Source organism: Xiphophorus couchianus, chromosome 22 (genome assembly GCF_001444195.1).
Source record: "Xiphophorus couchianus chromosome 22, X_couchianus-1.0, whole genome shotgun sequence".
Lineage (NCBI taxonomy): Eukaryota > Metazoa > Chordata > Actinopteri > Cyprinodontiformes > Poeciliidae > Xiphophorus > Xiphophorus couchianus.
Genome location: NC_040249.1, coordinates 7417806 through 7437854, shown reverse-complemented (window position 1 = coordinate 7437854; position 20049 = coordinate 7417806). Strand labels below are relative to the sequence as shown.

The 20049-nt window shown below is 37.6% G+C and overlaps 1 protein-coding gene across 1 annotated transcript in view; it reads right to left on the bottom strand.

Moving 5' to 3' along the window:
- bicc1a (BicC family RNA binding protein 1a) overlaps positions 1-20049 on the bottom strand; it is a 66733-nt gene that overhangs the window by 18661 nt on the left and 28023 nt on the right. The window contains exons 3-7 of the mRNA XM_028007390.1: positions 14832-14901; positions 7507-7586; positions 6785-6943; positions 5675-5728; positions 1197-1379 (exon numbers count right to left, since the gene is read on the bottom strand). Coding sequence (XP_027863191.1) covers positions 1197-1379; positions 5675-5728; positions 6785-6943; positions 7507-7586; positions 14832-14901 — 546 coding nt within the window. The remainder of the gene's footprint in view (positions 1-1196; positions 1380-5674; positions 5729-6784; positions 6944-7506; positions 7587-14831; positions 14902-20049) is intronic.

Below are 20049 nucleotides of genomic sequence, written 5' to 3'. Positions count from 1 at the left end.
AGAGACTGAGGTGGAGGCTTAACCTCTGGCAGAATAACAACTTTAAACACACTCCCAGAGCCACAATGAAAGCACGGTCCTACGGTACAATGAAAACCTGAGTATATGTGGGGAAACCTGAGAGCTGATTCACTGTTCACAGCAGGAATATGTTACCCTGCAACCTCGGATGGCTGAGGGTAATGTAGCAGATGATCTTCCCTCAACGTGTGATGCTGCGATATAGAAAAGACGAGACACACACGTTGAGCTCCTTTTACCTTCAACAGGAAGATTTATTCTTCTGGTGTGCTCAATCTTTTCTTGGTCACCAACGCGTCAGCGCCCCTAGCGGCCATGTGTAGAATTGCACGGACTAACTGAAATAGCACTACAGAACTTATTACGATGAGAAATTAAAGATTCAAAATGAAAAATTATGTTGGGGTGCCTATTTTCTTACTTCTTGGTTTTGTTTACTAACAACTTGTTTTTCACCCCTCTACAAATACACTGACCAGTCCCAGGTGTTGGGTCATGGGCCCAACCACAACATCTTCCAATGATTGATATTGGCAGTCCCTGGTGAAACTCAGCTCCCAATACCCTTTGAACATCAGTTACGTGTGATTATTTTATCCATACTTGCACAAGAGATGCAGTCTGACTTCTTGTGCATCGTTTGCATGACTCTGTTACCGTTCTAGCCATTCTAGCCATTGAATTTTATGACTTTAAAAACAAAACACAATGCTTCTGAAGCTAGAGAACAACTTTTTCTGCAGGATTTATCTGAACACAATAATCTGGTACCACACCTGAATCATCAACAAGTCATATCAAAGCAGAGTAAGCACGTTAATGTTAGCTTACCACTGTAGCAGAAGCATAAACTTCTTCAACAGGAGCAAAACACGCTTATGAAAGACTGCGACTGTAGATGTTAAGTCTTACTTGTAAAGCTAAAAGCTTTTTAGGTGATGCAATATAAAAACATTTCAGCCACAATATTAGATCAGCTAAAACGTTTTTGTGTGGTAATGTAACTATTAGTTCAGTTTGTTCCAATTTTTGATAATTTGTACAATCAACTGAGGCTCAGGTTCTTCCAAATAAAACATTCCTTAAAAAAACACAACTAAAAAATAATAACTAAAAACCAAAAAAAAACTCCCTAAAGAAAATTGTACCCGACAACACTGGAAGACTTTGCTCACCTTTACTGTGTTGACATTATTCTGTGAACCACGAATGACTCCGGTGGCCCTGTAGAGACGCGTTGGGGGCTTGAAGGAAACGGTGAGGTTGTACGTCTGTGAGATGTGCTGCACAGTGGGGGAGCTGGGGTCTGACTGCATGATGGCCGGAAGTTCGAAGGACAGCACGAGAGGTAGCAGCTCCTGTAAGGCGAAGGGATGACGGGAATGATGAAAAGCAAACTTGCAGGTCAAAACTATCATTGTTTTATTCCAACGGTGACCTAAGAACTTGTAGCTGGTAGATTATGAAAGTTGCCAGAGCCAAATTTTGTTAATACAGACTAACACAGGTGCAGTAAAGCAGCTTGCACCACAACACATCAAACAGACTCATAAAGACCAAAGGGAGAGGAAGAGACACAGCAGGTATAGGGTGATTTCTGTTCATGTCGGAGACTTATGACAGCTGACACACAGACAAAACAGCCAATTCCTTTAGCCAAAGGTGGCAGAACTTCACATGCAACTGTCATGTCAATCCAGACAAAACACTGCAACAAGAGTGAAACTGCAAAGCTCCCGAGTCCATTAAATATTATGGCTGCAGAGCTGCTCAAAATTAGATTTACAATTCTAACAAACATCAGCAGTCGTTAGCCTGGTCATTCTCACACATGTATGAATAAAAAACCATGCATGGATCCATGAGAGGTCAGTTCCTGTTCAATGTATCAAACACATCCCTCAAGTAGAATAGATGCTGACAGGACGGCTACACTCATGCATACACATGCATATGCATGCATGCGGGAGAAATTACACTTGGCGTCCATCCATGTGGATTCAAACTGAAGGGGATATAGAAATACACACTAACTGATGAATACGTACACACAGTTGTCCAAACACTGACTTTTTGGGCAGAGCGCCACTATGGTTTTGGCTGTCAGTGAAGGGCAAGCAACATGAATTGCTCTGACCAAAGAAATGTATCCCTGATCACTCCCATATGCGCCTGGCCTTACATTTATATCACGTTTCAGTGCTCCCTCTCTGAGGGCTGGAGAAATTTAGGTCAGGATGGAAGGATAAGCAAGAAAAGACAAGCAGTGAGCAGCAGGAGTCAGGCGCTGAATGAAGAATAGACCAATTTTTACTGTGGAGCTGACTTTTGCTTTTTTTATTTTCTTTTTTCTCCTCCAAAAGCCTACAAAGCAAACAGTTGCACATGTGTTCAATCAAAGAGTCCTGCTTTAAAGGCCTTACTTCTACTGACACCACGGGGGAAAGACGAAGAAAAATGAAAACGTCTTTTTTAGATGAAGCAACTGGGCAAAGCTTTCACCACCTGCATGTCCACTCCACCTTCGAATGAACAAGTGGCTTGTTACAAGAGCTGCGCCCGGATGGCTTTAGGAAACTGGCTTTATGTCTAAGAATTTAATAGACATCACGTGTATTGTTAAGGCAGAATAAGGAGTCATTGATGATATTTGGGTCAAATAGGGACAGGAGAAAATAAGGTCTAGTGAATTCTAGCACCACATTATTATGATTGTTGAGGACTAAAAGTAAAAAGACAAAACAAATCGGCAAAAGTTTGACAGGTGAAGTGACAGGTCAGTGAGTTTTTGTTCTACATCTGAACAGAAGTATTGTTAGCTATATTTACTAAACTATCCGTCCATTTTCTATATTCCAATTGTTCTTGAACGGTCGCAGGCCGCCACTCCATCGCACAAGATAAATCACTAAATCATTTTATTTTTTTAAATTTCATTTGGATTAACAGCCATACACATGATTTGGCAGAAAGCCCATTATTTCACAAGAATTTACTGCAATTATATTGAGCTTTATTGATGGTTTCCAATATGTGACTCACTAGAAATCTTTAGATGCAGCCAATTTCAGGAAGTGTTATTATTCTCATAATTATTCACTGTAGGGCAGTAAATAATTATTATACACATTTAAAAAAACGTGTAAAGTTTCAGAGAGATTCAGTCAAAAATTTATATATCTTGAGACTACAAGTGAAAGTGTTTTATGTTTATTGCTTTAAAGCTAAACTTGTTTCAGCAGAGATTGACAAGCAGAAGAAACAGGAGAATGAGCAACACAATCAATCACTGTACCATATGCAAATAATATAAAAGTCTCTGTCCATGTCCATGAATTTAACAAATAAAACAAAATAATAACACAAACAAAATTATATTTCTAACTACATTAATTTCTTCCTTGCTGATGTCCAAGAAGCATTTTGTTTGTAGTGTGTGGGATCTACACATGGAGGTTTTAAAGACATGGCAGATATACTATATATCTGCCATGTCCATTAGCACAGTACAAATTTAGTTTTAAGAATATTTAATTTTTTTGTGTTCAAATAAACTAAAACACAGAGTACCTGTATGTTTTAGTTTATGCCTTTAACATTTTTGCATAGTTCACTGTCTTTTTTTGGGGGGGCGTTCCAAAATATTTTTGGAATGCGTAATTTTAAGCTTGTAGGACTCCGGGCTTAGACGAGATATATAGGACTCAGCCAGGACTATAAGTAGAATTACACATTTACATCTTTAGTTCATCTAAAAACTAAGTAGCAAGCCTCTCCACTGGAACGAGCAAAAAAGTTTACATTACTATTTTTTTTTTGTTCTGGATATATAATAATACCTGATGAGATTCTGGGGTGGGATAAAATGCAGCATACTCCGCACTAAGTGTGGGAATTGCACAGTTAGCACATTTTATGAATGTGCAATTCCCCTCACTGCACATTTCTAAAAGAAAAAATAGGACATTCAAAGCCCAACTTACAGATACATCCTTTTTTTTTGTTTTTTTTTCTTTTTCTAATGCCACCCTGGGCAACTGGCAGTGTAAAAGAATAGGCATATTAAGTAAGCGAAAGAGTAAGTCGATTTAATAATTTTGGAAGTGTGTCATAAGTGTTTCAGAATGGGTAAAAGCTGGGACAAAAAAAAAAAAAAACTTTGGTTGGATTTGCATAAAATATTCTGCCTTTGAATGCAGCAAGTTAGAAGAGCGCATAAGCGTTCAGGGTGACCTCCTGTGACTTACTCTGCAGCACACACTTCACTCACTCGGCTGTTTTCACAGGCGAACTCAGCACTATTGGTTCTGGTCAAATCGCAGTGGAGGACCATGTTTGCCACAGACACAAATGTAGTGATGAAACGCAGCAAGAGTTAGGAGAGGTAACAGAGCCCCCTTGAAAACCAGCAGAGGTGGTTCTCTGGCTACTAAAGCTGGCTTCCAGTCAGACCAAAACTTGAGATGAGGAAAAGGCGAGGAAACGGACAGGTGACGGACTTGCCAAAAAGGAGAAGGCTCTAACTTTTATTTCACAACTGATCAGAGGAAGCGGTTAGATAATGAGGTAGGCTGAGTTGAGACTGTAGCTCTTCTCTACTTTAGTATTTGGTAAAAAAATAAATAAATAAATAAATAAAAGATGTCCGAGGCTATTTTTCCTTATTCTTAGCTGTTAGACTTTTGAAGCAAAGAAAAATATTGTTTAAATTATTTTGTATTATTATTAAATGCAGGAGCTCTATTAAAATATGCTGTGTGCTACGTATTTACAGACAAGGTAAAAATGTAGTTGAGTAAATTGAGATATTTGTCATACATTTATTTTCAGCAAAAATATATATTTATTTCAAGTAAATAAATATATATTTTAGGATAAATGAGTATTTTCATAAGTATCCCAATGGACAACTGAGATGCATATATAAATTACTAAATGACTCTTAAAATGACTTTTGCAAAAATAAAACTCAAGTGATAGATGATAGATAGATAGATAGATAGATAGATAGATAGATAGATAGATAGATAGATAGATAGATAGATAGATAGATAGATAGATAGATAGATAGATAGATAGATAGATAGATAGATAGATAGATAGATAGATTTCACTTGAGTTTTATTTTCACAAAAGTTATCCATATAGATGTAGATGTAGATCCAAAAACTATCCAAACTGTCCAACTGCAGCATTTTTGTTTTGACTCTTACAGACAGTTTCTGGGTTGACTCAATCGGATCAATATTTTTCTATGCCTGGAAAACTTCTATTGCTAAGAAACAAAAAATCATCAGTTCCAGTGCTGTCAGGAACTGGTTTACATTTATAACTTGTTCTTATTTATCCTAATTAAGGATGTAAAAGAAGGATTTTAGTAATGTCAGAATGAAACAAAATGATAAATGTGACATTAAATAAATAATCTAATCTAAATGCATTTTCAGTATAAGCTAAGAAAAATAAGTGGCACATTTTGGGAAAATATCATGGCAATATCTTGCTCTTTTTCTCCCAACAGAAACAGTAAAACTTTGCTTCGTGAAGACAAAAAGCATAACCTTTCACGGGTGTAAGGAATGAGGAATTGCCATTTAAAATTCAGGGTGGAGTATCCCTTTTAGGCAAAACTGGCAGAGCTCCAGAAGCTTACCCTTATTTTTACACGTGCTGCCTCCACGCCTGCTGGCTGCCCTGCGATAGACACCTGTTAACAATAAAAATATGAAAATGGGTTAGCCAGTTTTGGCAGAAATCCAAATCTGTACAATCTGTACAAAGCTAATTCTTTCACAATTGGTTACAACTCAGGTAATTGAGTTTTCAACAACAAGTCAAGGAGATAGTTAGATTCAGAACAGAGGAATTACATTTCCAACAGTATTTTCAGAGGAAACGAGTAAATATATATTTTTAACACTGTTATTTATGACTCAAGCACAAAAATAGGTTGAAATTCATTATAGCACGATTGATAATCAAACCCTGATGATCAATTTTGAAATGTAGCAAAAAATATTTTTTTTTTTCTCAATATAGTTAAGTGCAACAACAGCCCAAGTCCCACAAGATTCTGTCAGAGATACAAAACAAAAAAAACAAACAAACAAAAACACATCATGGATTTATCAACCAGTCTACATCTCCTTATCAACACCACTGTCACTCTCAGTATTGGGAACATACTGTATCTGCAAGGTTCAGCTGAATCTAAAAGTGTTTGGCGTCAGAGAAAATGAAAAGGAGAGTGCTTAAAGGGACCTAGCCCTGAAGGGAGTCGTCTTGCTGCTAATCAGCCAATGCTTGCATCATCAGAGAACAACTGGAGGGGATTGAGCACTATATGAGATCAGAGCACTGAAAGGTTTAACGGTGCCAAACATTCAAACTGTACTGGGCTGCAGAGATCAGACCTGAACTTTTTCAATAATGGATGGACTTCCCAGTGGGTTATACAATGACGCACTGGAGACTAGCTGGTAATAGATGCGAATGTGACGCTTGGCTTAGTGCTACACTTCGCCGGGAAGTACAGCAGGATCCAGCCCGACTCCTTCTGTAACTGCCAGTAATCACAGGACACTGTACAAACGATCCAGCCTGGTATCTTATGACAATTAGCATAGGAAACAAAAGCCTACACTCACAGATCGACTTAACGACCCACTACGCCCGGAGAATCAATCATTATAAGACAACGATTGGATTGCGATTTCGGATGACATTTTGGGCTCATGGGATAAAAAATGAACAAGTCTCAAACCTGGTTGCTTTTCTCTGCCTGGTTGTTCCTGTTCGAGTCAGGAAAATGGATATGGCACCCCGTCTCCTCCATCACCCTCTTGATGTTATTCCCGCCTTTGCCAATGACATGCGAGTGCTCTGTGTGGGAAACGTCCATCTTCAGCGTCACCCTGTTGCTCTAATGTGCAGAAACACAGGGGTGCACAGTGTAGAGAAGTAACTTTGAGCTACATCTAAAAATTATATGTATTGATATACACAGCATTAATGCAGATTATTAGAAACACCCCTAATTCATCTCTAAAATAAACTTTACTCCAAAGAGACCATATTTCAATTTCCGTTTTTGCTAAATACTTGCATAAATTAATTCAGAAAAATGAGCAACATGAGGAGGATTAAGAAATCAATCAAAAATACAATATTTGAGTCAAATCTAATGGACTAAAACAACCGTTTAATGACAAAAACATGTAAAAGTGTGCAGGCAAAACTAAATCTGCACAAATAAATTTTTTCCTCTAGGAGGCGCTACAGTGCAGTGCTCCAAATAAGCAAAAGTCTGTGTTGCTATGGCAAAGAAGCTGCAGACAAACACTTAAATCCATAACAACATAGATATAGGAGCATTGGGCATGACTGGAGACTAGTCAGTGTGCAATCTGTTATTTGCACTGCAGTGAAATACATTTGGAGCCAAAAAACAGAAAAGGGGAGAAAAAAAAAAGAGTTTAATTTTACCTTTGTGTCAAGGACAGACATGATTCTGTATTTAGCTTCCCTCACGTTATCTCGTTTCCCACACACCTTGATGTGTGGATCTGAAACAAAGAAACAAAGCGTTGTTATTTAGTGGGAAGGTGTCGGCGCCGATAAGGACTAACGGCAGAATGCGAAAGAAAGAGACAACTTAAAGTCCATTCAACAAAAGATGGCTGCATTTATCAGCAAATTAGTGAGCTTAGGAGAAAAGCTCTGCAAGAAAAATTGCTGTTTTGATATGTGCAATCTCGATGAAGTCTGCAAGCAGTCAGACGGCTCCCTGTGGAAGTGGATTTATGCCATTTGTCGCTCTTTAGAGTACGCTAAAAAACTGCCTGACATGTAAAGCATTGCAAAAACAGATTGACATCTTGATTTTCTGCACATCCTTGTCTCAAAACCTGGGAAGCTAACTTATGAATTATTTTTCCATCTTTTTTAATTTTTTTTTTTACCAATTTACAATAGCTGTCGTGTGAACCCAATTATGACTTGATTTTCATATTTTCTTCCACAACCAATCACTTAGAAGAGAATAGTGGGAGAAAAAAAGATTACCACTAGCTTAGATGTAACAGAAAGTGGAATATTTTCTAAATTTGCAAGCAGGCATTCATAATCACCTGGCTGGGTGGTTGCGGTTTTATTAGTTGCTTTGTGCAAAGTGAAACACTGCGGGTTTACTTTTGCCACTTGAGTGTTCCAAGATAAAGTTCAAAAAGAGAGGCTACTGGGTTATTTGTTTCATTTGCAACAATATTACACAACACATCTAATTTCAGAATAATTGCAACACATCCACAGTGGGCTCCGATACAGCAGGAAAAGTAAACCTGAGGACTCATGTATTGTTTATTAATATAATGTTCTGCTTTATTGCTAAACACAAGGACAGCTTTTGATGAAATCTGAGCAGCAAATATTTGTCAACCAGACAAGAACATGGAGGCCACGATTAGAGCAACCTGGGCTTCTTCAGCACTTTAACATAGGCTAATTATCTTGTGCTATGCTGGATTAAAATTGTAATCCATGCAAAAGGAGCAACGACCAAGTACCGAGTTCAATACATGGACATGCTCATTAAACTGAGTTTTGTGTTCTTCTATTAGCTGTAGTCAATAATCATAAAAATTAACAGACAAAAATGTCCCAATGTGTATTTAATTTATATGAAATCTGACTTGTTTTATTTAATACATTACCTGATGATATTCTAACTTATTGCTCTTGTAGATGTTTCAAACATAAGAGCGTGCAAACAGAGATTTATTCAGAAGAAACAAACAGTGTTCCCTCAGCTAAAAAAAAAAAATCCCCAAAAGAGAGAATGTAACGATTCCCGGGTAAGGCTCAAAACGGGCAAATTCCTACATGTTGCCCTTTTGCAAATGCAAAAGCACACAAACACAGATCCATAGAAAGAGGACAAATTACTCTGCACTCTTACAGTTCATTTGCCCATGTTTAAACTGTGCGGAGTAGCAGGAAGCTCACCAAAGCCCCTCTTCCAGGAATACCCCTCCCCAGAAAAAACACCCCAGGACTCGGATTTACAGTACGAGCTGCACACCGAGCTCAATAAATCACATTTATTTTTTTAGCTTCACAGTTGCATGTTGTCAGTCTCAAAGAGGGCAGGACTGGTAAAATCTCCAGGACAGGTCAGAAAACTGCAAAAAAAACCACCACATTTTATCAAGAATATGAAAAAACACATGAGTGAAATCATAAAACAGCCTAAGTAGAACAAAGAAACACAAAGGGAAAAAAAGAGCACAAAGAGCCGTTGGAGACTTTTCACAGCCTCACTGCTGATTCCAGGCAGTTTTCCCATCATTTGGCTGTTGCTGTAAACAACCAAAAGCTCTCAATTTCCTCCCGCAAAACTTACTGTGACCATTAGGGGGAGTCTGGCTCCTCTAAGTGTCCGCCAACTAACCTGCAGAGCACATCTGGCAAACATTAGCCAGCCTAAACGAGTGTTGCAGTCGTGATGTAGAACACCCCCGCATTTCTGGAGTGTGTTAGGTAAATTTTTTTTCTCCCCTTCCTCTCTTCTAAGGTGATTGATTGTGGAATAAAAAATGAACACCTTAAGTCATAATTTGGTTCACACGACAGCTATGAAAACAAACAACAACAAGGGCTGGACTCGCAGCTGAGGACAGCTAGCCTTTTCAGTTGCACGCAGCTTTGCTTGACAGAGGAGAAACCTTTTGACCCAGAATTCTCCACTGGCAAAGCCGAAGGATTTTTTTTTCCAGCTACATTAGAAAATACCACACAAATGAAGAGAATTAAGAGAGTTTGGCTTGGCTTTTTCCATTCAAAAACATCTGCGGAAACAGAGAAAGTTCCAGTTGGCATCGTGGAAGGGCTATTAAAATGATTTTCATACAAAAACAAAGAATAGAACCTGAAAAATTGGAATCTAAATATGATCAGATTGAGTTAACTTTTTGGTCAAAATGCTTTTTTTATGGGGAAGACAGGCATGAGTGCACACTGTATTAAATCACTGGCAGTGTGCTTCTTCTGATTGCTAGCTCCTCAGGCTACTGACTGGACTTATCACACTTCTGCAGGTTGCAGATATTACTTCCTGCAGGTGATAAATGAAATAGAGAGGCTGCTTCTATTTTTTTTGTTGTTGGATAAAGTGCTAGACTGAATGTGGAGAGGTTACAAACATACAATTCCCATCCATTGAGATGGGTTTCTGCAAATTAACACCAGATGGCAGAGGAAACACTGCCACAGAATTCCAAGGAAATAAGCAGAGCTATGAAAAACATGACTTTAGATTAAAATAGTTAAAAACACATTTCAGTACCAGAGAAATGGCTGAGTCGTCTGTTACTTTAAGGGCTGAGCAATTGAGGTTTGTGTTTTATTTGTTATGACATGATGAGAAACAAATGCGGTGAAGATCTTCGTCTTAAGTAATTTTAAATGTAGCTTCTATAACATTTAAAATACCAGTCAATAGTAATGTACTAATTATGCTTGTTATGTGCACATCTATTTTGTATTTATGACGTTGCATCTCAAAATAAAATATACTAAAAGGAATTAATAACAGCAGTAGTAAAAGTACTACATGACAGTTTCAATAACAATGATCAATAAATTAGAATATTAGTGAAAAGTTAGTCAGTTCAGTAACTCAATATATAGATCAATTACACACAGGTTAATGTTTTCAAACCTTCATTACTGTTGATTATGATTATTCGATGCTTATATTTAATAAAGATACAACATTTAATATGAGAGCAATAAAAAGCATCTCAATACAAAAATGTGGGGCTTAATGAAAAGTTTAACGTTTAATGCCTTAAAGGTTGATATTTCCAAAAGGTACTTTTAATCTGGCCAAGTGAATCCTCTTTGCAACCCATGTGCTAATTTATTATCTGTTTCAGACAACAAGGTTTTGTTTTCAGACAAAGCAAAGCAAAAAAACAAAAAACAAACTAATAATACCCCTCTTAAAAAAAGAGATAACTTGCATGAAAAATGGTAAAATAAAAAAATAAAAAAACATATTTAAATCAAACCATGGGAATTACTGTAACACACAAATAATGACAGCACTTCTAAAGAAATAAACATTGAACCACAAGAAAGTTTTGTGCAGAACAGGAAATGTTAACTGTTAGAAACAAGAGTTTCGGCATTAACATTGTTATTTTTGTCTTTATAGGCAGCAATTAGCAAGGTTTATAGATGTGACAGCTGTCTTTAAATAAAGCATGTTTGGGACAAATTGCAGCAAAACAATAATTACTTAAATAGCTGTAAAATGTGTTGTTTTGAGTATTCCTAAGGCCTGTATTGTATTGGTTTGCAGAAAACTCTTTGTCTGCTATGTCATTAGTAGCGCCAACAAATAGCATTCGTATGTAGATCTAAACAAATTCACGGTGCTTTAACCTACTTCATTTATCTAATATGTTACATTTCTCATGTTATTTTTTTATTTTGTGAGGCACTTTGAACTGAGAATACTGAGAAGATGAAAAGTTAAGGCCAATATTTACTTCATAGGACAGAGAAAATAGTTCTCTTTACCCGTTTTTTTTTTGTTTGTTTTGTTTTTTTGAAGTATGATCCTTGCTAACAAGAACTTTGTTCTTGTCCTTGCAGCCAGTCTTGAGTAAAAGTATTAACTTTTCTCTTCTGATGGAGTGTGCCTTTCAACTGAGAAACCTGACCATTCTGAAAACCATTCGGCTAAAAGATAACTTCTAGCCGAATGTAGCTACCTACTTCTAGCTAGGCAGCTAATAGAAAACATAAAAGGCTGAGAACAAATTGCATAATGTCTCTCTGCATGTAGTTAAGACACAACTAGGTTCAAAAAAGTTTGAATACCTTTAAAAAATATTCTATAATACAGCAAGGTAGCTACAGCAAAACCTGACACCATTTACTTTTAACGCAGCCTGAGTTGTTGGAACAGCCAGAGATCACACAGTTTTTAATGTCACGGTTACCGAATACAGATTTAATAACTTCATTTTAAACTCTAATTTTGCTGTGTGAAATTTTATTCTGTCATCTCTTCTAGTAAATGCCCTTTCTCTTGATCTAGGCAGATAAAAGCTAAATGGAAGCTAATGGGCTTCCTCCACCTCTTCCTTTCCTTTCTTTGGGAAGTCGTTGGAGCACTCCGACAGTTCCCACACTCATAAGGTAACCAAGTGATTCCCCACAAGTTGTTCTCCCTGCTGCTTTTCTTGGTTTCAACAACACAGCCAGCCGGTGTAGGAAGCAGGCTTTGTGAATGAAGGGACCCTTAGCGTGAATGAAGGGTAACGTACGTATGAACTGCCAAGACTTAAAGTTGATTTTGTATCAGAGAGGAAAAAATGTTAAAGAATCTCCCCATAATCCCTTCAACATTTGTCTGAGCCGACTAACTGAGGAAGTTACATGATGTCAGTGGATCGCACATCTGGTTCGGAGACTAACGCTGGCAATTCTCCTGGGGGAAACAAAGCGGGCAGAGCTACACCTATTCCTCCACCCCCGTTTTCCTCCTCCGCAGTCCGTCCCTCCCGGAAGAGCTTTAAATAACCATGCGAATCTTTTATTGGTAACAGAATGCTGGAGCAACTTTACCAATAAACACGAGAGCTTCGACTCCCACACCTCCGCCTCCGTAGGAGAAAGAAAGGAAGAAAAAAAAAGAAAAAGTCCTGCGTGCAGATGAAGTTATTGGCTTGCGAGGAATGGAAAACGTAAGCTTTCATCTGTGCAAATGGCTCAATTAGCTTTTTACTAAAGAATGCAAGTGCAGCGTAGAAATACCTTCTTCTCATCCATCTGATTCTAATAACTTTGTCCGAGACATCCGACTAAGACAACACTCACTGTTAAAATAAACTCTTAAATTAATTTTTAAAAAATCTACACAAAACATAACTAGATGCAACATTTTTGAAATTCAATCTAAGTGGTGAATTTTAAATTAAAGCCTGTTTTTGGACACTGATTACGACAAAAATGCCTTTTCCATCAAACTAGCTATTGACTGATATATGTTATATTTGTTTTCAATAGATGACATAATCAGCATGAAAATGGGAGCATTAGAAAACAACAGTCACATAAAATAAAATTCCTCTTTCATCATTAGGGTCTTCTAGTTACATATCTATATAAAATCAGATTGTAAAACATTAGGATTTCTTAGCAGCTAAGACTTTCTGTCAAATGGCACTTATGTTTTAAAATCCTGTTAGTAAAATGGCAGAGAGAAGGTCGTAGTAAACCGAATTTTCTCATTTCAGCTTTAGTAATCAATGTAGGAGCAGAAATTGTTTTTGCTTTAACTAAAAGCGATTGGATAATGCTATAGTCTTTGTTTGTGTAACAACATTGAAACTGTGGTATTTTTTACCATAAGATCATAATCACAAAGCAGCTCATGCGTATCCTAACTTCTAACTACTCACCATTAGTACAAATAACTGTGAATGTAGCAAATATGTAAGGTGACAAGATGTTCGACTTCAGAAACTAATCTGCACGTCACTTGTCCTCTCTCACAAATAAACATATTCATACTGGCCACGCATTTTACGAGCACATTTTATGAGCTCAGCACATCAGACACAAACATCCACAAACAGAAGAGGCATGGCAGAAACAACATCACAGTAAAGACTAACATTGCTTTGGTCTTTGACTTCAGAACAATAGATCATAATCAGGGGATCAACAATAAAAAAAATTGTTTTTTTTTTCACTCGGTCAGTGAACCGGTCATTTCAAAAGTTCTACCTTCCACGAGTGTTGGATGTGTCAGTGTGGAAGCATTTCACTGTACAATAAAAATAAAATCAGAGGGCACACGAGGAGGATAATAACTATGTATGCTTTCAGGAAACATGTATTTTTGCAGCTTTCTTTTACAGTGCAACCTGCTGCTTAGACTAGTAGTCCAGTAGTCCACTAACTGGAGCAATTTGTTTTGAATTTATAGTGACAGAAACAGAAAGCTCTTTAAACTGTCAGGTTATCAATTCAGCCACGGCTGAGACGAAAACAAAGCCTTTAATCACAGTTCCACGACGATAACAAGAATGGGACAGAACAAGTGTATCGTGTACCTAGAAGAAAGCAGAAGGGTACATTTCTGATAATAAGTTTAAGCTCATGAGCTAACTCATGAAATGTATGAGTTATCTCCAAATGCATTGGAAAAAATAGTATAGTGGTGCTATTTTTCCTGGAAAACTTGTGGATATGTGAGTTTTCTCATTTTTAGAGAAATCTCTAAAATTGAGCTTTCTCATTTTTGGAAGAGAAAACTCTTCAAAAAATGTTTTCTCACATAAATCCTACATTATGAGGGATATCCTGATCGCAGAATATTTGAAATGATCAAAAATGGAGTTTCTGCCTAAACTGAATTCATAAAACATAACATGTAATTTTTTTGTCAGACAGAAAAAACACCAATCTAGACCAGGTAGAACAAATGAACAATTATATTTCATGTGTTGAAGTAAACATGCATTTATGATACTAACTATAATGTAGTATCAGACTGTGACTCAGTAACAATAAGTGCTTAAGGATAAATGACTCTGTTCTACATTAGGAACAAAAAAACCCAGATCATTGTCCTGATTTCCATTTATGAACAATACACTCCAGTTTCAAGGCGGACATTTTCAGCCATGATGAGAATTGTTTGAATCCCTGCTACCATTTCAACTGCTTACAAAGTCACCATCTTGTCAAAAGGGAATAATAATCACACAATTTTCTTTCTTTTTTTTTTTTACCTTTTTTGGACTTGGCTCCAATCTTCAGTTTGGAAGGCCAGGCTATCTGTGTTTGGGTTTCATCCATGATCTGGAAAAGAGTGAAAATGGGAAGATATTAGTTCATCATACATACAATGACATTAGCAGACACTGTGTGTTGGAAAGATGCAAGGAAACTGTGTGAATTTATGTTAAATTCACATAACTGTTAAAGGAGTAAAGTGATGATGAACACAGAACTAGTAAAATACTCAAACACTCAGAGGAGCTACAGCGTCTATTACTAGATTTCACATTGAACTTATTTGCTGAATCAGGGTGCTTTTTTCCAGACATACATTTCTGCTCAGGGTTCAAATTCATCCCACCAAAAAATGAAAAGGAAATCAAAACAGAGAGGACTTTTAGGTTTGGAACTAAAAAAGGAAGAAAGAAAAAGAAAAAAAAGACATCTTTATGAGAAGAACTCTTTGACAAATCTAACTAAGAGCATATGCTAGAGTGGTTTAAAAAAACAAACAGCAGGAAGTGGGAATAAAAAGAGTAAGAAGGTGTTCGGGAGGCACTTGGGTTTCTTAATAAACTCCCGCTTGTCTTTTTGAGCAATAAGGAGTTCACCTCGGCTGGATTAACAGCTGCAATCCAGAAACAACGCTCTTCGGAAGAAGCTAGTCCTAAGAAGGGGTTAATCTAAGTGGAGAGGGACAAAAAGCCAACAAAATAACACCAGAAGAAAAAAAAAAGAAAAGGAATGATCGCTGTGTCCTAATGGATTTGTCCTCCTCAAGACGTTCCATCCTTGTTTTCTCAAACGTCCTGCAGTCTTTTGTTTATTTTCATACTTTCCAGGGGTTTGTTCTTTCAGGGTGGAGAAGATATGAATTTGTCAAAGTTCTCGAAGTCTCGGCCACGTGACGAAGCACTGGAGGAGCGTGTCAAGCCATTACACCACCGCCAGCCACCACTTAATATATCTCAGTGGACAACTGCATTGAGCCATAAGGTAAACAGTGCAAGTCAGATGGACATCAGTGTACATTAAGCCCCATTAGCGCTCCCTGCAGATGTTCAAGCTTATTAACACGGACAGAAAATCCAAAATGAGACGACTTTTCTCTTGTTTATTAATTTCAGTGCCAGGATAACGTTTTGCAGCGTGCAGCTGGTGCCAAATACCCAACAAGGTATGTGTTTAATTTCTCCACATGGTCCTTTGGAAGCAGCGCAGTCTGTTTGGGATCCTTTGAAATAAAGTTTGACAGCTTGTCCACTGCCACCCGCGCCCACCTGAGAAACAGAGAGTGAGCTCTGAAAAAGTCCAACACATGCCTTTCTTCATTCTGCAGCTTTACGCTCTGAGTCTGTGATGGTTGACTGGAAGCCCTTTCAAGCCTCACTGGTTTCCTACATCCCAGCCCTATAATCACATATAAAAATGGACAGGCTAGATCATCAGCTCGATGAAAACTCTAAGGCAACGTTCAATCTTTCGAACAGGCTTGGTAAAAATTGGCATTTTTAGAGGTTGCAAAACAAAAACAACAACTGTGTGTCGGTTCTGATTTGAAACACCACAACATCCATCTGAAACAGATTAAAGCAAATTAATGCAAGGCAAATTTCTTGCGCAACACATTAGCACAACAAATGCCTTTAATAATGTGAGACATTCGGGTTTTGTTTTCCCAGCTTTGGCTTTATATCATTTCCTAATGTGGATTCAGATCTTGACTCTGACTGAGCCATTCTAGCACATGAAAATGCTCAACTTCAGCAGCTCTGAAGCCTTCACAGAACATTTCTATTTCTCATGAGTTTACATTATACTCATAAAGACTGTGTACTATCACACTTATTTTTAAAGGCAATTGGTTGAATTTTATTTCATTCAGGGGTATCAGACTGAGCAAAGATGAAAACAAATGCGTGGCACTCTTCAGATTTACTCTGTAAAAATGTTTGAAAACCACGTACCACTCCTACTTCCCAATTACGCACCGCTTTCTGCTGGTCCATCACACAGAATTTGAACAAAACACAGTAAAGTTTGTGGTCTTAATTTGAGAAAATGTTGAAAATATCAATGGCTAAGGATATTTTGGCTGAGCAATCTATACTTCTATCTATACTTTCATCAGGATTCATTTGTTCTGATGAAGCAATCACGAAATTGATGCCTTGTGAAATAAAACGCAAAAAAAATAAAGCCAAATATTATTAGAGCTAAAAATGTCATAGGATTGTAACAAATAGTGGATGTGGACAATAAAAAATTTTTAGTGCCCACTTTCACTGCCATTGCCTCATAGAGAACCACATTAGTACACATTAGTACATTTCCACAGTTAGTCAAAGGCCTGCTGTAGGTTAGCTTTCTAATGAGATGCCACAACAGCATTCACAATAACAACTACACTATTATGAACTGTTTTTCATTGTTTTGGTCTTGCTCTTGTTCTTCACTCAAATTTCTAAACGAAAGCCGAGGTGGTTAAAATTGATCCTTGATCAGTTGAATAATCAGGTACAATGTTGCCATCCCTACTGTCTGTGGAGTTTTTTTTTCTTTCTGCGATAAAATCAATGACTTCACATGCAGTAAAATACAGGCCTGAAACTTTAACCTGATGAGTTGTTTTTTTCCTAACTGGGTACTTCATGTTATCCTGAGGCAGTAATTCTAATCTATTACAGGACACCCACCCCGCCGTCATCTAGTACATGTGAGGAAGCCCAATAAATCATCTTCAGCCCAGAGCGGGACGCTAACTGCGCTGACTGAAGTCACATGTTCGCGCGGACAGCTGGATGTGGTACAAACAACAGGAAAAAAATGGTATTTTGTGCTTAATGATACAAAGGGAAACCAATCCACATCAATTCATGCTTTTTATTTGTTTATTTTTTCTATTTTCACCTTTTTTTCTTTTTTTTTTGCTTCAAGTCCTGTGACATTGTCTGGGTTTTATCGCAGAGGCATTCATTTAGAACACTGCAATTTAACAAAAATAATACTGCAGCCAGTTCTCAGAGGTTGCTGTAATTACGGAGGCAAGGATGGCCTAAATATAAAACCATGACTGATTCCATTTTGAGTTTTAGATAAAATTGTATCTGAAAAGTGTGACTTTAAAATTCAAATTTGCTCTTTTTTAAGCTAAGGTAAATTGCAATAACTTCAAAAAAACAAAAGAAAAAAGATTTATCATGAAAATGACATCACGGCCCTTCGCTTGTATCTTCAAGCACTTGAGTCGTCAACATTTTCTGTAAAAAGGGCTTTGTTCAGAGAAACCCGCTTCCTGTCCAGCTTTGCTGTTTTTGGCAGCACGCAGCAGATGGGACTGATTTCTGACAGACCACACACCATTTTAAAGGGCTGGATGGCGTTTGTTTTCACGAAGGGCCTTGAAATGGCTAAAGGTATTTGAACAAATTAAGAAACCTATACATTTACTATTCCACACTTCTTTTTTTCCTGCCACTCCACCCTTTTTCCTAACCTGAACAAATACAGACATTGCTGCGATAAGTTTTCATGGCATCCTATTAACAACACTGATTGGGTAGTTGAGGTTTTCAGCTGCGAAGAAGTCTTGAGCAATGTGTAGCATCACAAACGAAGGAAATGTCTAAAAAAGACAGCACATGTAGTCAATGCATGTGACTGGGTTGTCACAGCAGCAAATCGGCATGGCAGCGTTGTTTTCTGCAACAGTGCAGCTCTTAGTTCAGCTGGAATGTGTGATCGTGGAGCGAGACAGGGAGAGGGCTTTAGTCGGGTGTAAGGCAGAGTTAAGAGGCTAAAGACAGCGGAGCTCAAGACGGACAGAGCTGACTCAACCATCCCCTCGAGACTCAACAGCCGTGTTAAGAATCCAAGTGCTAACTCGCAGCTATCGCCTTGTTACCCCTCTTGGCTAGTAATGTTTACATAATTATGAAAAGGCAACACAAATTACAAGGGGGGAAGATTTGCAAACACCCTAGTCGAACATTTAGTCAAATATATACATCCTCAACCAGAGGAAACCTAATTATTTAAGCCGCCAAAGTAATATTTCTTTACTTTTCTTCTTAAAAAAATAAAACAAAAAACCCCCGCTGAAAAATAGTGTCAACACAATCTGTGGGACGTGAATCAAAAAGCACTGCTTGGCCACCAGGTGGGGAAGTTTATGTTTTTTTTTCCAGCTATTTTATAGCACAATCAAGTAATTATGTTACATTCAGTTGTTATAAAAATGCTGTATGTATATCAAATGTGACTTAAATGAAAAGTGACTTTGTAATTTAGCGTCATAAAATTGGGTCTCTGTCTCTTTAACGGCAGCGGTCTTAGCCTGTTTGGTGCTCTGGGCAACCAACCTCACCGCTGCCAACCCGCTCCTCTCCTCTCACCCACCACCCCGGTGGTTGGGTGAGAGGTGATCAGCAAATCCAAAAGATTTTTAAGTGGTTATGCATCATTTACTCATGTATCATGTAAACTATGCCACTATTATCAGCAATACAAGCACATGCAATATTCGTTTGAAAGGAAAGTCTACAAATATATGTCACACAACACTGTGTGTGCCTCTGGTTCAACTCTGTGTAGACTTCCGTGGTGAATTTGCCTTAAGCCATCACACTACCAAGGTGGCATAAAGCATGCCAACAACGCCAGTTGATGTCAACATCACCCAGGATGGTATTAGAGAAACTTTGCTGTCATTTAGCATTTAGTCACATTTAGACAATGATATACAATCTAGCAACTAAATACCTAAATCTATATCAATTATATGTGTTATATTTAATGTAGCAATATCTCCTTAATTTAGGATCTGCTTGAGGGAAAAAGCACAAAAATATATCTTTTTTAAATAGAATTGGAAAGAAATTCACACAGTAAAATATAAACTATATGTATATGGGTATATGTGACTTGCAATTCTATTGGTCACTGTTGTGATAATGACATGACATGTCATAAATAAACACTTCAAACCTTAATAAGAACTAGTTAAAGTTAGTATCTCAATGACATTGACAGAAAATGTTACAGTGCTACCTAAACATTTTCCTTTGCAGTATCAAACAAGCATCAATGCATATATTGCTGACATACAGTCTGAATTCATGGTACAAATAAACAAATATTTATTGAAGTCCAAGCAGTTGTTTGCAAAAGTGGTACTGCAAACAGTGATATCCTGACATTCGGCCGATTTTTCCAGCTAGAACTCTGACT